General features: G+C 28.5%; 2 protein-coding genes across 4 annotated transcripts in view; one reads left to right on the forward strand and one right to left on the reverse strand.

Moving 5' to 3' along the window:
- LOC112692664 (protein rhomboid-like) overlaps nucleotides 1-12497 on the forward strand; it is an 87830-nt gene extending 75333 nt beyond the window's left edge. For all 3 annotated transcript variants that reach the window (XM_025567400.1, XM_025567401.1, XM_025567402.1), the window contains 7 exons: nucleotides 6701-6813; nucleotides 7498-7615; nucleotides 10420-10589; nucleotides 10669-10781; nucleotides 10904-11004; nucleotides 11304-11358; nucleotides 11835-12497. In XM_025567400.1, the coding sequence (XP_025423185.1) occupies nucleotides 6701-6813; nucleotides 7498-7615; nucleotides 10420-10589; nucleotides 10669-10781; nucleotides 10904-11004; nucleotides 11304-11358; nucleotides 11835-12076 (912 nt within the window). In that variant the 3' untranslated portion in view covers nucleotides 12077-12497. The remainder of the gene's footprint in view (nucleotides 1-6700; nucleotides 6814-7497; nucleotides 7616-10419; nucleotides 10590-10668; nucleotides 10782-10903; nucleotides 11005-11303; nucleotides 11359-11834) is intronic.
- A 2333-nt stretch (nucleotides 12498-14830) lies between these two features.
- The window catches only part of LOC112692753 (ribosome biogenesis regulatory protein homolog), a 3881-nt gene continuing 1459 nt past the window's right edge, over nucleotides 14831-17252 (reverse strand). The window contains exons 3-6 of the mRNA XM_025567536.1: nucleotides 16825-17067; nucleotides 16621-16752; nucleotides 15059-15174; nucleotides 14831-14995 (exon numbers count right to left, since the gene is read on the reverse strand). Coding sequence (XP_025423321.1) covers nucleotides 14860-14995; nucleotides 15059-15174; nucleotides 16621-16752; nucleotides 16825-17067 — 627 coding nt within the window. The 3' untranslated portion in view covers nucleotides 14831-14859. The remainder of the gene's footprint in view (nucleotides 14996-15058; nucleotides 15175-16620; nucleotides 16753-16824; nucleotides 17068-17252) is intronic.

Consider the following 17252-nt stretch of genomic DNA (forward strand, 5'->3'; position numbering starts at 1 on the left):
CGTACCCATACTTTTGCTTTTATTGTTCAAACCCTATAAGGCTATATAAGATAATGGATATATTATAAGGTGTTACATCTGCTTGCCAATTTGACATAAATTAGACAACAATTTTTTTTTCTACAAATTATTTTCTCCACTGCTCCTCCGATTAATTGCGTCTATTTTTCATTTGTAATTACTTTTGTAACGTATAGAGTAAGTATTATATACGAGAACGTTATTCAATCGTGAAGTTTATGTGAGGTCGGTACATTTGATGTAAATTGTTTCTTTTGCGATAGCTCGTTCTTCATGATATACTTATAGAATATATATCTTAACAACTATTTACTACAAAGTTTATGGACAAAATGTTGTTTTGTAAATATTTAAGTAAATCGTTATTGACACGCAACTGCTTGAACTATGGTGGAGTACGTATGCAATTTCTAAAAATCAATATGTATCTAGAAAAAAATGGCATGTATACAAATAAGTATAAACAAGTATAAAATAACTCAATGAGATTAATTCCAAATAAAATTCAAATAAATTAATAATTCGATTAGAGTTTACTATGAGTTAACTCATAAAAATAACTATTATTACTTTTTTTTATTCTGGTTAAATGCTTATATTTGGTTATTGTAAAGTGAAAGATTGATAAAAATTATATGATTAAAAATAAACCTTAACATTTTTAAAAAAAATTATTTATAATATTTTAATAACTGTTGATTTCTTTTTTATTAATCATTTTTCAGCAGCACAAACATTCGCAATAAATTATATGTCAAACTTCATAGTAAAATTTTGTATAAAATTAATTTTTTATCCAATCACTCGTGTATTATACTGGACATTTAATTTAATAAATAATTGTGTTATGAGTTCATCGAACACGGACATTAATAAAAAAAATTTAAAACCGTAAAATATTAATCGATTTAGGACGTGAATAAAGATATTGGAAACCCAATTGACGTTTTCGATACCCGACCATTATCGAGTAACCAAAAGGGTCTTAACGAGATGATCGATTACTTCGGTGTATGTGTGTAGTGAGTGTGTATAGTTTTTGAGAGCTTCTGCAACCCACGTTCAGTGAATATGTATTAACTTGGTCGGTGGTCTAAGGCGGGTTAGAATATGAAAGAATATTATTTCTTTTTCCTGGTATTCACTTATAATAAAAATAATATACCTAATTAATACATCGTGTTGTTGCTAAGAGTAACTTATATATATGTACGTACGTAAAACATAATTAATTGATAAATTAATATTTAATGTATTATACGTACGTATATTTTATACGCTAACTTTATATTTTATACTATTTAATGAGCTTTGTAATTACATTAGTTGAGTACTCATCGACTGTATCTAAAATAAGTACAAAAATAAGCGATTTCATTTTAAATAATTTTTCTTATTATATATTTTAATTATTATTTTAATAAAATGCAACGTGTGCTCCTGATGCATATTTGAATGTGTATGTGTATTATGTAAAGTAAATATTATACTCTCTTCGGACAATTATACAAACGCCGGTTGACTTTTAATCGAATTATTAGCAAATATTTTAATAAACGATGGGTACACGAGTATTTAAATCATGAAACTAAGTGTGCATTATCAGATGTATGTTTTTAACGCAATATATTATCATTGATAAACTCGCGTTGAGGACTGCGGTAGATAAAGGAATCGTAACGGCGCGGTGGCGAGACGTGCCGCCGCCGCCACCGCCGTTGTCGCCGTTGGCTACCCGTGCTGCCAAACGAAACGAGTAACACACGACGACGCGTGCGTATTTCGCGCGATAGGAGTATCACTCGATAACGTTTTATTCTTACGCGCATACTACGGTGTACCTACTACACACCATACACGTAAAAACCGTGAAAATCTTAGATGAATACGTATCGTGTATAACGTTCGGTGACGGTGTACGTTGTTTATGCGTGTGAGAGACTTCCCCGGACGGGTCGGCCGCGGCGCGGAGGAGAACCGTGAGAAATACGCCTTCGCATGCAGGGCGGGCGCGAGAGACGCACGCGAATCGAACCGTCAGTGTTTTATAGCTGCTAGATACTTAATAAAGTCGGCGACGAGCGCGTGCTAGTTTGTGTACGATAGTGGTAGTGGGCAGCTACGACGACGACGACGTAGGACGGCCACGCTCTGGAGGTGCATATAATATAATATCCGTCTGCGCGCGACGCGTGGGTGTCATCGTCGTCCGAAGATGAGATAGGTGCAGCGCGTGCATCGTCGTCGTCCCTGCGCGCGCGCGCGCGTGTGTGTGTACGACTTACGCGCTCGTATCACGTTAAGCGCTCGCCTCCCGCAGAGGGGCTTTATTATTACGGTACGGAGCCGTTGGTAATAAAAAAAAAAAAAAAATACGTATACGTATGATATGTAAAATATGTATATATAAACATTAATATATTATCAGGGCAGAAATAATAACGGCGACAACAATGAGAAACGGTTAGTGAGAGAGAGCGCTGAGGTACTATCACACCGCTCCGGCGTGTGCTTGTAATGAAGATGTATAAAAAATAAGAAATAAATAAAAAATGATACATGTATAAATCTGTGTGTGTGTGTGTGCGTGTACGTCGAAGACGATGATGTGTATCGCTGTAGTGCTGTGCGCAATACGTAAATAAATAACGTGTGGGGAAGCGCCGCGCGGACACGGCGCCACACACCGAGCGCTCGACGTTTAAGGTTCGACAACGGCGGCAGTGACGCTACGGGACGCGCCTGGCCGTTGTCGAACGTTCTTCGGGGTGGAAGCTGTTCGATACATTTTTTTTTTTTTTTTAGTACGATTGTAAACATAAGAAAGCCGGGTGGGTTGGCGTTTCGGGAAAGTTCCCGGTGATCCGGTTTTTGTGCGGGTCACATTGTTTGTATTTTCAACTTTTTTCCTGTGAACAATTTTAACTTTTCACCATTCAAAAGGTTATTGCAAGGCGCTTTGATTTATTTGTATTTCTCGGACCGGTAAATATCACCAACCCGCCCCTCGATTTATGAGCACGGTCCGGCGATATAGTTGCGCGTATATTCGGCATCGTGTGCCATGGATTTATGGTCGAGCTTGTTTTCCTGTTTTGTCGTTTCGACCCCAAACATGCGTACGTACTCGCGCACATTTATATACCCATAATGCACATAATGTGCATACAGTGTGTATTCGTTCCTATCACTCGTAACTGGCAGTTGGGAAAAAAAAAAGGAAAGCAAAACAAAATCAATAATTAAACGACTGCGACCCGGTCGTTTTGATTTAATACGTTGCCGCCACTGCGGTCGTCGTCGTGAAATCCGATTGAAGACGACGCCAAATAACACGTGTTCAATACCATTGCTGATGGCTCGTTAGATACTCGGTACACGCGTGCGTATTTCGTGCCCCGCAGGTTGATGATCACACGTAGTTGTCTATTACCACCTCCTGTTTGTGGTTTTTGGATTCCTGCATTTTTACGACCTGTATATTTAGTCAAATAATTGTTTTGTTTTTTCCCCATGCGTGTTGTGCGATTATACTGCGTTATTACAGAAACATTATAAAAATGCGACTTTTCCACTACACATAAACGATTGCTGTTGTCGCGTCACTACTGTCGTATATTATCAGATCGGACTAGACGAATACTTGAAATTATTTTGTTTTAAAATACAGATTGAACTACGGTATAAGACGGTTGTATTTTTAAACTTTTTGACTTATAGAAAAAAAAATTTACATAGTTAAACCGTTCGATTATTTTGTAACGTCTTAAGTGATTCCAAGTATTTCATTCATGTTGTATATTTTCATCTTTGGCTATTTCCGTTCTATTCAATCATTCCTCGCTGTATAATCTCTAATTCCGAAACTCTACAGTTATGGTCAACATCATAAAAAATAATATATTCGCTAATTTTATAATTAAAAATTATTGAAAAAATATTTCTGCGTGTAACCCGTAATGAATTATTATAATCTAATTTTTGTCTACATACCTACATTCACTACAAACGGATCGCTAACCGCAACTAAAAACTATTCTTTTTTACATTTTATTACTTTTTAGAGTACTACTTTATTATTCAGCCATTTATATATACTGAGTGTGACAAATTGATGGCGGCGGGAAAATACACTAATTAACGTACCTAGTCACAAGAAGGGTTACGTCATGAGCCGATCTAGTCGTAATCGTTCAAGTGAATAATAAGAACGAGAACGATGAAAAACTATACTGTTCGCCAGAGTGACTTTTTGGCGTTTTTAACTAGAGAGGATGTACCCATGACCGTCCATGACACCGACTTGTCTGTGATCACGAGAGAGTGGATTCGGTATTACAATTCGCTGTAAATAGTAATTAGAAATTTTGTTTTTCTTACCGATGATAATTCGTTAAGTTTTCCCATCGCAGCCTTTTTTTTTACATATTGCCAATCAAGCGCAGCGGAGTATAATTAAAAAATATATACATTGGATAGAAAGACAATTCCTACGAGTTAAAACTACAAAAGAGTTTAAAAAAAAACAATTCATAGAAGATTCAGATTTTTTTAAATTTTCTGTTGTAGTACCCACTTAATTTCTGTTTCTGCATATAGTATATATACTATCCATACTCGATTTGCGTATTCAAATGAAGAAATATTAATTATTCAATGACTAGAGTGTATAGGTACTTAAACAAATGCATAACGGTATATGTTTTGAATAACGGTACGGTTTGTTTATATATGTCGATATCGAGCCTAAACGAATGTGGTTTAACTATATGATTTTATATCTTTATTTAAAAACAAATTACTTGCAATGGGACATGAGAACATTGAACATCATAACGTCTGAGTTATTAGTTTATACTCAAGGAGTGTCATTTGTAGCGCTCTGTAAAAGTAATTGATGAAAATACAATCTATGATTCTCACAAACCTTTTATTAATGAGTCAATGAAAATATTTGTGTTCTTTTTTAAAATTTAAAATTCCACTTCATTTTTAATTTAATACAACTTGTTATTTTCATTTCAAAACGTTTGTAAAATGCAATTGTGAATAGTACTTTTTAATTTTCATTCATAACAATCTGGACGCGTAAATTATAATTTGTATATGTACTACCTATGAAAGTATATTGGTATAAATATCATGTTTATACATATTTATGTAAACAGTTTTAAATTCGTATAATAAGGTTCAAGAATGTGTTTGTGTATAGTTTAATTTTGGTTTTTCTTGTTTATTTCATGTCGGTTTTATTTTTTAGTAGTTCGTCCTCTTAAAATTTTATAACTATTCTTAATCGAACCGACAGCGGAAATATTTTCATAACTCGGCCGCAATAATTCATCTAGGGAATCTCGAGAATAATAAGTGTCCTATAAAGTACATACACGCACGAGGTATTTTTCTATTTATCTCTCTTTTGGCAAGATGGTTCTCATTTCATATGCGACTCGCAGTCTGAACAGTGGACAATCGTGCCGAAACGGTTTTGTCATTTCCCTCTTCGGCTCCTTCATTCGGCTTGGGGCACTACAGTGAATTCTTAATAAAAACTTGACTGGCGCCGGGAACGTAGCCAGCGCATCACGTATTGTTTATAGTTAAAAGGCATTTTGAATAATAAATTAATAATCATAAATATATACTACGCTCTATATATTATAATACCATTGATGTAATCTTATTACATACAAGTTAAAAAGACAAACAGAATAGAATATATTGTTACAATTATGTATAAACCGCATAAATATATGAAAGTAAACATTGAATTGGAATACGAGTGTAGATGTCTAATGTAGCTTACTAATGTGTACAATTAAATAAGTTATATTAAACTTATGAATATCATAAGAAAACGATTTAATGAATCAAATTTTAATTTTAGCATAATATGTATAAGATATTAGTATACATTTACGATTTACAATATATTATTTGTATCATAATGAACAATATATTTTATTTGCCGAAAATGTTTTCACCATTTTTGGTTTGTATATAAATTTGTTCATCTTACGGAAAAAGTAGATTATTATATTAGACGAATCATAGCTAATTTAAAACTCCTGATACAGTCAACGGATAACTAGTTTAACTCAATCGATGGTCTAGTAAAATATTTGATTGGACTTTGCTGATCTAAATTTTTTGAAATTTCATCATCAAATAGTTTCTAAGATCGAACATTCAGTATTGTTAATTTCTTGAAATTAGTTGTAAATACAATAAAAAAAAACAATATTATACCTACATACATTAAATTAATTATACATAAATCATACACTATTTAATATGTATTATTTTATATAATATAAATATGTATAAGTATGTTCGCAAGTGTATTACCGTAATATTTGAATATAAAATCAAAATGTATACTTTTAAAAAATAATTATTTTACCTTGAAATCAACGATTATCTTGATTTAATTCATCTTGGGAAATTATAAAAATTAAAAACCGTAGTTAATATTAAATTAGCTTAAAAGTAATATATTTAATAAGAATATTAGTTATGAATTAGTGAATGATTTTACTACAATTTAATACATACCTAGTGGATATAAGGGTCCCTTGAAAAAGTCATAAATCTGCGCCCCATCAAGCAAATGCATACTATATGATTTTAAAACGTATCGAACAAGCAACAAAATGTTAAATTAAAATATTTATTTTAGATGTCCGGCAAAAGGAGGCGAAGCTTTAAATGTGCCATTCATCACAGGGACAAAGAAGTAAACAGCGAAAACGATTTTCATATTTTATTGAAAGAACCGACGTTACACCAAAAGTGAGTTAAAACACTAATATTTTTTTCTTGCAGCTTTAAGGTATTAATGTATTTTAATTAATAATAATACTATTTACGTATCCAAAAATTGTTTTAATTTAAAGCAGTTTCAATGTATTTATTATTATTCATAACTACATTATCATTTAATCATAACTATATTGAAATAAGTAGCGTATACATTATTCTTACTTGAATTTCGATATCGTTACTATTACTATATATATATACTACTATTATTACTATAATACTATATTATACATCGATTATATAATCATCTTATCAAAGAAGTATATTCATTTATTTTAAGTACAATTATTAAAATTCATTTTAATACTCATAGAAAAAATTAAAATTAAAATCATTCAATTTAAAAATTTACCTTGGTTCATTATTTTATTATTATAATTAAATACAAACATAATATTAACTATATAACTTTATAATCAATGGCAATAGAATAAAATAAAAGTCCAAAGTCTATTAGATCGCGATAACCTGCCAACTAATTTAATTATTTTCTAAAATTGATTTGTTTTCATTCTTCGAAATCTATGTCATATCGATGACTTTTGTGTTATCAGTAATAAAAATTATTATTTTATTTATCATATATATTATAATAATATATAAAAACCTTATCAGTATATATTATATAATAGTATGAATTGATTTGATTTATAGAATGGTGCGTCTTGTGGCAGAGGAGTTCTTAACGGACGAAAGAGATCGAAAATATTATGCAGACAATTATCGTTGCTGCCCACCACCACTTTTTATACTTCTAATTACTATTTTTGAAGTGAGTTTTAAATAAAATTAATTATATTATTGTAAGCATATTAGATAAATTATTAAATAAAAACTGCACTAGAACCGCTGAAAGTAGATTCATTCATAATATTTCATATCTTAATAATGTATACATGTATATATAGACAATTATTATCATTCATTTATAGATACAATTGTATCGCGTAGGGTATCTCGTATACAATTTTTACAAGTTGATATTTGATATTTTTTCAACGGTGCAATAAAATTGAATGCTAAAGTAATTAAAAACTTCATAATAATAAGCCTTCATTAATGATTTTTGGTGTATACCAAATACCTAATACTTAGACAACATGTGGCACGTGGCATGTATTGAAAGCAAAAGTAAAGAAGAAAAAGAAATTGTAACAGATGTCAAGCGCGAGTTAAATTATACCCTCGGGGTAAACGAGAGCTATGCCATTTCCTATTTTCAGAAAACCATTTACTGTTTACAGCTGTCTACCTTTCTAAAAAGCCATAATCCCCTCTGGATTTTCGAGTGATTAATTCCTTTCATTGACGTATGCAGCTTGCAATAGCTTGTACATTTATATACCTTTATACATATTCATAACTTCATGCAAAATAATGTAATATCCATAAATGCTCCGTTGGTTATTAAAATGATACAAAGAGATCTGGAAAAATAAATACTGTTCAGATATTTTTTGCCGATAAGTTACAAATTAAAATATCACATTCGAGACATGTTTTTTTTTCATAAAATAATTATAATTTAATAAATTTTCATATTTTATTCTATATATTCAACCATTTTGTTTGTTTTTCCTATGGGTTTAATTTATTTAAAAATAACACTTATTCAAATGTATGAAATCCATTTAGTACTATTAATAGTGTATATAAAATAGAATAGTAGAACATTTATGAGTAAAAATGTTTTTGATTTATAATTTTTTTTTTTTTTTTTACAAAACACAATATCTTACAGTAGTTTATATAAAATCCAGTATTTTGTAATGTGAATATAGTGTCTATTTTTGTGTGTCGTAAAAGTACTATAATACACCCACAAGAAACGTAATGCCGGAAATTGAAACGTCTATAAATCAGAAGGGACACGTGCTCTTATTCTGTCTGGGATTTGTCCCAAAAAAAAAAAAAACCAACTTCATTTATACATTATACATATGCAACTTATTTTAAAATAACACAATGTTTTGAATACAATAGTTCTTTTCAACCAAACATTTTATACACCTATGTTTCATTCCACATTTTAAATTTTGTGAGTTTTGCTATACATAACAATATTGATTATTTTTAAAATTTAAATTATAATTTATTATTTTAAATTATTATAATTAATTGTGTATAATCTCAGTACAAGCAAATTAGTGTTGAAAAAGTGCCTAAGTATCTTAAAATTGAATATTCTTCAATTTCTAACACTGTTTTGTTAACCGCTAACATTTGTCACTTACTCTATAGTAGACAATAGAAAAATAGCTAACCTATCAAAATGCCTTCAGAAACTTGGCGCAATTAAGACAACTAAATTTAAAAACACTTAGGATTAACATCTCACTTCCTTATGAACTCCTGTTTCCTGTATTTATAATAGAATGAGTTCAGTTTTTATATATGTTTTCTTAATTTTAAACTCTAATTGAGAGTAAATATAGTTCTTAATAATTTAAACATCATGTCCTATTTTATTTTTATTTTTGCTTATGAGACAAATATAGATATTTTCCTGGGTGATAATACGTACAAATTTGTTTTAAGCAGAATAATGTATTTGAAACGTAATTCCCATTATAAGTTTAAGATCTTAAGATCATACGTTTAAGTTGATTACACTTGTTTGAACACTTTACATATTATAATAAACATTCAGTTGAATTAATTATTTGATATTTTTTATAATTGTTTACTTTTGCATTGTAAATAAATTAAATAATGTAATTAGTATTTCTAAAATGTATTTTTCGTAGAAATAAAACTTTTAATTGGTTATTACCCAGAGCCGAGCCAAAAATTTCAGCACCCCGTGGCAAAATTTTTTCTTAAGGGCCATTGGCCACAGGTAGTATATTAAGTGCAGATAAGAGCGCCCCCTTACTTTTACAAAACTACGGCACCAGGCGACAATTGCCCACTTTAGCTCCCTTTAACACGACCCTGTTATTGCCCGAACAACTTTGATTTTAATTTAAAATTAATAATTACCTACTTTAATAAAAGAAGTAATCATAATTAATCAAAATAATTCATTGAAGAAAAGCAATTATAGATTTAAAAATGTTTTTCTTTTTACTTTTATCTTACGATTTTTAACAATTTAAATATAATATCTTTTTTTTGTATTTATTTGTTTCATAACCTATTACAATAGTATGATATATAATGTTTTTTATTACAGTTATTTAATTCAAATTAGAAAGTTATTGTAAATTATTTTAAATAATATTTTCTTGAAGTAGAAAACTTATATAATATAAATAATTTATCTAAATATATCTATAAAGTATTGATTTAAAGAAATGTATTTAATACAATATAAATTATTGATATCAGTATTTTTGAAAGTTTAAAGGTTTAGGTCAATTTTGAAGGTTAAAGTGTTAGTGTCTAAGTAATATACAAAGAATACATTTATATAAATATAATTATTTATTGTAATAGGTATAACATCAATCACACAAAACTTACTATAAAAACTGTATATTTTTAAACGTTTTTTATTGTATTAAATTGTAAATAATTATTGTTACCTATATTATAATTATTATGTTAACAATCCAAATAATGTTAATGTTTTAGTTGGGAACATACCTATATTACTACTCTTTAACTTTGGGTTCAACTCCTGCTCCAGGAGACATGTGGGCTTCAGTCGCTGCCCCTGTCCCAATGGATAGTGTTTTTATATATAGACCTGATAAAAGACAACAACTTTGGAGATTTATGTTGTATATGTTCTTGCACGTTGGGTATGTATTAACAGTTTCACTAACATATATATATATATTTTTTTTAATTCATACTATATTATTATTCTGATTATTTTAGTTGGGTCCATCTGATATTCAATTTGACGGTTCAATTGCTTGTGGGTCTTCCATTGGAAATGGTGCATGGCTCACTTCGAATAGGGGTTGTATACATGGCGGGTGTGTTAGCAGGTTAGCATACAACTTAAAGTGCTTCATATTATGTGTACTCTTTAATATACATATGAACATTGAAACCAATATAAAATTATTTAAACTACAATAATTTTAATCAAAAAAATGTTGTTTTATAGGTTCCCTGGGTACATCTGTCTTCGATAGTAATGTGTCTCTCGTCGGTGCATCAGGTGGAGTATACGCTCTACTGGCTGCTCATTTAGCTAACGTTATGTTGGTAAGAATTACTAAAAATGTAATAAAACAAACACACGTAAGATATATTAAAATAACACGGACACATTGATAACTCATTTACTCGTATAATTAGTTATCTACTGACTATCTATAATAATTAAATATATTTGTTAATGAAAGAGTTTATTATACTTTCGCCTTTTACTCTTATGATTTTCAAAAGTTATACGTTCTAAATATAATACACTTCTAACTAGCTACCTATAGCTTATTATAAATAGGCAGCATATATAGAAGAGTTAGTAATAATTAAAATTTAATTTTAATATTTTATTTTAGAATTACAACAATATGGAATTCGGTGTATTTCGACTGCTTGGTATACTATTTATTGGTGAGTGTACATTTAATATAAATTGAACATCAATTATACTATAAGGCTTCTCTCCCATCTTATAACACAAGAGTATGTATGGTGAAATCTGTCTTAAGCGGTTCATCGTAAAATTATTATATTATAAATTTCCAGGTGTCAAAAACTATATTTAAAACGAAATGTATTTTTAAAGTTCAAAGCGGTCTCGTTTTGGACATTTTGCATTGTACAACAAAATGTCCTTGATATATATAAAAAAAAAATTTGTGGTGCAGTTTATTTATTTTCCTATACGAGGAAATTTTATATTTACCACCAAATTATTTTAGTTGGAAACTGTCCTCCAATGTTTACTAATTTCTAAATTTGCTCCGAAGTCCTTCTCTTTCTGAATTCTCTCTGTGATATCCTCAATCATCAATTTCACCCTTAGTTTCCTATTATATTTTTCTTCTTTATACATGTTTGATATGCTCGTTTTTATTGCTTTGCAGCCAGCGTAGATGTGGGTTTCGCCGTGTACTGCCGGTACGCCTTCGAACCGTCATCGAATGCTCCGCCAGTGAGTTACGTAGCGCACATAGCTGGAGCGCTGGCCGGCCTCACTATTGGTCTGCTGGTGTTAAAAAACTTCGAACAGAAACTCCACGAGCAGCTCATATGGTGGTTCGCGCTAGGCGTCTACGCCATTTGCACGTTGTTCGCTGTCGCGTACAACCTGAGTCATCCCGGTTGAAACGATTCGTCGTTTGTACGCTGGATCGGATTTTTATAATTACTTAGTTTCTCTTCCATGTGTAAATCTTCGTGCTGTCCAATTATTATTATATTTTTAATTTTCGTTTCCCTTACTATGTACAATTATCGTTTAATTTATTATTATGTACCGACCATGTCTGTGATTATTTTTCTGCCCGAGCTTCCGTCGATTCTTGAGCTGCTTCGATATATAAAATATTATACGTAGACGATACAGTAGTTTCGGGTATGTTTTAAAACTCACATTTGTTTCCGATCTGTCTAGTTGTAGATACCTATAGACGCTGTTCACTAACAAATCAGCTGTAACGACAGTGAACATCTGTATACAATATAATATATTAAATTTTAATTTTTTGGCCGTAATCAATCTCGATTTATTTTTATACATAATATGTAAATTGTTTCAAAATATTAAAAAAAAAAATTAAATAAATAAATAAAAACAATCCTTTACCAAGATAATTAATTAAATTAAGCATGCTTAATTTTAAATTGTAAATATTTAAAGATTATTTTAATATAAACATTTTTTCTAATGCTTTATTACATTCACTGCCAATTTAGATTTAATGGGTGGTTAGTTTTGCATTTATAAAAACAAAGTCTCTTGAATCAAAGTTCCAAAAATCCAGCCTGAAGTTTGCTGAATACAAATTGGCTGTGATGTTTATTTTTCAAGCAGACAAACACTTTCCTTAACTATAGTTCCTCTTTAACCACATAAACAAAAATTGCTCAACAGTGTAAATTTACTAAAGAGTTAGTATAAAAAAAATATACAAAACATCCAATTGTATTGTTCGTATTAAAAAAGATATTTGTAGTTTTAAAAATATAATAAACATATTTTAGTTTGTAAATAAATAAAAAATATTGATTCTTGTCATAATACAAATCTAGTCATAATTATATTTATATTTGTACTATATAATATGTTTAAAATATTAGTTAAGATACTCCATGTTTTAATGTATAATTTTATGTTACAAATTTTAGATAAAAATATGGAACTAAATGTTTGATTTTACGATTGCAGGTGTCTACGTAAGTTATATAGTTTGTGTATTGATTAAGTTTATTTATTTATTTTTAATTAAATAAAATTAATAAAAACAGTATTAATAACCATTGTTTTAACATGTGTTTTCTCGTATTCATAGGTAGTTATTAATATATTACTAAAATAACATTATAGTTTTTATAACAACTAGACTGCATAATAATGTTATATATAAGGGTTATAGAATGTGACTGTAGTCATTTACACTAGTTGTGAACAGCTCTCTGAGTTAGTATATGAGCTGTGATAGGTGAGTGCTTACTTGCATCATAGACCTTAAAACCCAGGTGTACTCACTGTGGAAATTGAATTTCTTATGCATAGGTAAATAATGTAATACATTATAGTTATAGAAAAATGATTATAATCATTTTTCTATAACAATCTACTTGAATATATACAATAAGGACCTGGTTTAGGCATTTTGAGGCCTTAAAACAAAATAAAAAATGTGGCATGTTAAGCTGTTTTTTTTAAGTATTATGTTTATTTGATAAAAGTTGTATTCTAAAATAAGAGGTTCATAAAAATCCAAGGCCTTTTAATAATGGAGGCCATAGGCAATTGCTTATCTTGCCTAATGATCAATGAGACTGCATACAATATTTGTGTTTATTTATTTTTCATATCTTCCTGAGAAACCAAATAATACCTATTTTAAAAGTATTATTTTACAGCACTGTATTGAAACAATATTAAATAATAATATTTTATATAATAAATATTAATATTCATATGTGTACGTTTGTGAGGAGGAACATTGGTATGCACTAAATTTAAAAAAATATTTGTGAATCATGCTTTAACATTATTGCTAGTCTATACACTAGACTTAATTATTAAACATTGAATAGACAGTATCTATAAACATGAGGTTATTGGATTATTAATCATTGTATATAATCATAATCAAATATTAAATATTAGTAACAATGCATTCTATAGAATATAATTTCATTTTATTTTTAACCACTTTTGAAATAATACTCAATATTTTACTTGAACTGATACAAGTATTTAAAAATGTCATTTAATGCATTTCAGAGTATTGTTTAATTTACAATTAATTGATTTCTACTAAAAACCATCAATGTATATTTCATTGGTTTTCAATTTATATGAAGCAACGGGCCCTAGTTTAAACTCAAATTGAGTGCAATGAATATATTGCTAAATAAAGTATCAATAGACCAAACATTTTCCGAAATTTTAAACAATTATAAATTTGATAATTTCAATAAAATTAAATTAAATTGAAAAACCACTAAAGTATTATAGAATCAAATACAAAATTAAAATTTTTTGGTCTTGATTGCTGATTTTTAGTATATTGTTCATTTTCACTACTTTAAGGATTATGCTTGAATATATTATAATAGCTATAGTCAACAAAATTGTGGTAATAGTTGTAGAAAATTAAAACTTTTCATTCAAAATAAATCTTTCAACATAACTGATTTGTAAATAATCAAAAATAAAATCACCAATCACTTTTTCCCTTTCACTTAAACATTAAGACTTGCATAATATTTAGTTTTAATAAATTAATTAAATGTTGAGAAAAAAACTAAATGACTGAATAATAAATTAGTTGATAGGTGGTATAATAAACATATAAAATAACTTGTATTTTATTTATAATTATTTCAAGATTACTTTTAACATACAAATTAATAAAATAGAAACAATTTTTAAAATTATCTACGTTTACGACCACCCTTTTGTTTTCCCAAACGCTTTCCAGTGTTTGCAGTAGGTCTTTTAAATGATCCTTTGCTACGTGATCGTCCTCCTTTCTTTTTATCATTGCCTTCTTTTTTCTCTCGCGATCTTCTATTAAGTACATATAAAAATGAATATAAAAGAGTAATCGGTAATTATAATTTCTAAACTTACTGGATTTCTTCGGCATGAATAGCCTTATTAGCAGCTTTTTCTAAATTGAATTTGGGTTTTTTATTATTTATCGATTCCAATATTTGAAGACTGCTTGATTTTTCTTCATTCATACTCTGAAAAAAACATATTTTTTATAATTATATTTATCTTATCTCAAATTAAAAATTTAACTGAAACAAATAATAAATTTAAAATATATTTTTTCTATTACATGTCTATTTACTTTTTATAAAAAATTCATAGTTAAAAAACTATTTGTGATGACTACATATCTTATCAAATTATATCTATAGGCAGTGGCGATTTGTGTGGTTCACATTAAGTGATGCACAAATAATTTGTTAAATACCTATGTATAAGCAGATTAAAAAATATTGATTTTGTTATAGGTATAAGTACCTAGAACATATTTAACAAAATTTAATTTTCTAATATTCTCTAAATTCTTCGCTGGGGTAAAATAAAAATAATTTTTGAAACATAAACACAAAATCTTGTTTCCACAATTGATGTCATATACAGAACAATAGAAATAAGTCAAGTCACACATTGATTATGCTCCAAATGACCATGTAGTACTAACCAACATGTCTATGCACATAGCTGGGTTATTTGGCTGCCTGGAGCACAATATATGTTCCATTAATTATTTAAAATGTTTAACTAAATTTTTTGCTTGTCTAGTTGAACCACTATATAAAATGAAAGTGTCATCAACATATGGCTTATATAAAAGTTTATTATAATATTTTTCATTAAAATAAATGATCTCTATGTAAAACAATTAATTTTTCTCAATGTATTCCTTTCTTTATATTTTCATATTCAGTCTCAATTTTAATTGAATTTGAATATACCAAACAATACATTTTTAATTCAAAACCAGTTATACTTAAGAAATATAATAATATTCTAACCCTTTATTAGTTACTATTAGTTAATTAATTAATTTATATATTCATTAATATGAAATTTAATTTTTCTTTTATTGACGATGCAATGTTTAATTTGTAAAAAAATAAAGTACATTGCTAATGTTTCAGTGTTAAACCATTTAGTTGTAATAATTTCGTCATAACACATTAAATAAATAATACAGAACTAGTAATAAAGTACTTTTAAATTTCATCAGAGATAAATTTAATTATGCATTAATGTTGATACATTTCTCATTTTGAAAGTATTCACAATGCCACTAATAAATACAAAATAAATTAACACAAGCACATACTTAAAATTAAAATTAAAACATATTAATATTAAATTAGGGACAATCAATTTGGAAATAAATTGTGAAACCTACATTATGTTTTAATTGCATATTTAACACAAAATTTGAAAGCATTCAAATATTTTTTTTGAACATTCAATTTATATAAAAGACTTAGTAATTTTGAAATAAGTAACATTACAAGTCTTTTATAATAATACGTTATGGCAGAAACTATATGTAACTATATAGTTTATATTTTATTGCATAGATATTGAATTTGTTTAACACTATTTATATGAAATTGGTATGACATATTAGTACTGTAATTAAATAGTTATTAACTTACTTTAGCAGGCAGTTTTTCTTTCTTTAATCCAGGTATATTTTTCTTAATAGATACAACTTCTTTACTTATTTTTGGCTGGAATTTACCAACAGATGCAGTCGAAATTTTTGCTACATCTACAGCTGTTTTTAACTAAACATTTTTTTCAGTTAATTTTACTTAAAATAATTTTATAAAATATAATAATAAGAAAATAAAATGTACTTGATTTGAATGTAATGTTCCTTCTAAAGGAGGTAATCCAACTGAAGGAACTTTGATCTTACGTGAAGCAGCAATATTACGTAATCTCTGGTACTCATTTTTAGCAACACGTTCTTTTTTTGCTTCACGCTTTTGAGCAAATAAATCAACATTTGGATCAGTAGCATTACCAGGTACTTCTAATATCCAATCTTTCTCTTTATCAGCAGCAGCTTTTTTGTAACCATAAGTTGGTATCCATTTCTAACAAGAAAATATAACTTAAATAGTAATTAATAATGGCCTTTTAGGGGTCATCAAGATTAAAATTTTTCAAAATAAAATGGAAAAAAATAAGTTATTCAATAGAAATTCAAAATACTCAAAAATTATACAATTACGATTAAATATAATATCTTGTACATAGGCGCAAATAGGGGGGGGGGGGG

Source organism: Sipha flava, unplaced genomic scaffold (assembly GCF_003268045.1).
Source record: "Sipha flava isolate LNK unplaced genomic scaffold, YSA_version1 76_pilon_pilon, whole genome shotgun sequence".
Lineage (NCBI taxonomy): Eukaryota > Metazoa > Arthropoda > Insecta > Hemiptera > Aphididae > Sipha > Sipha flava.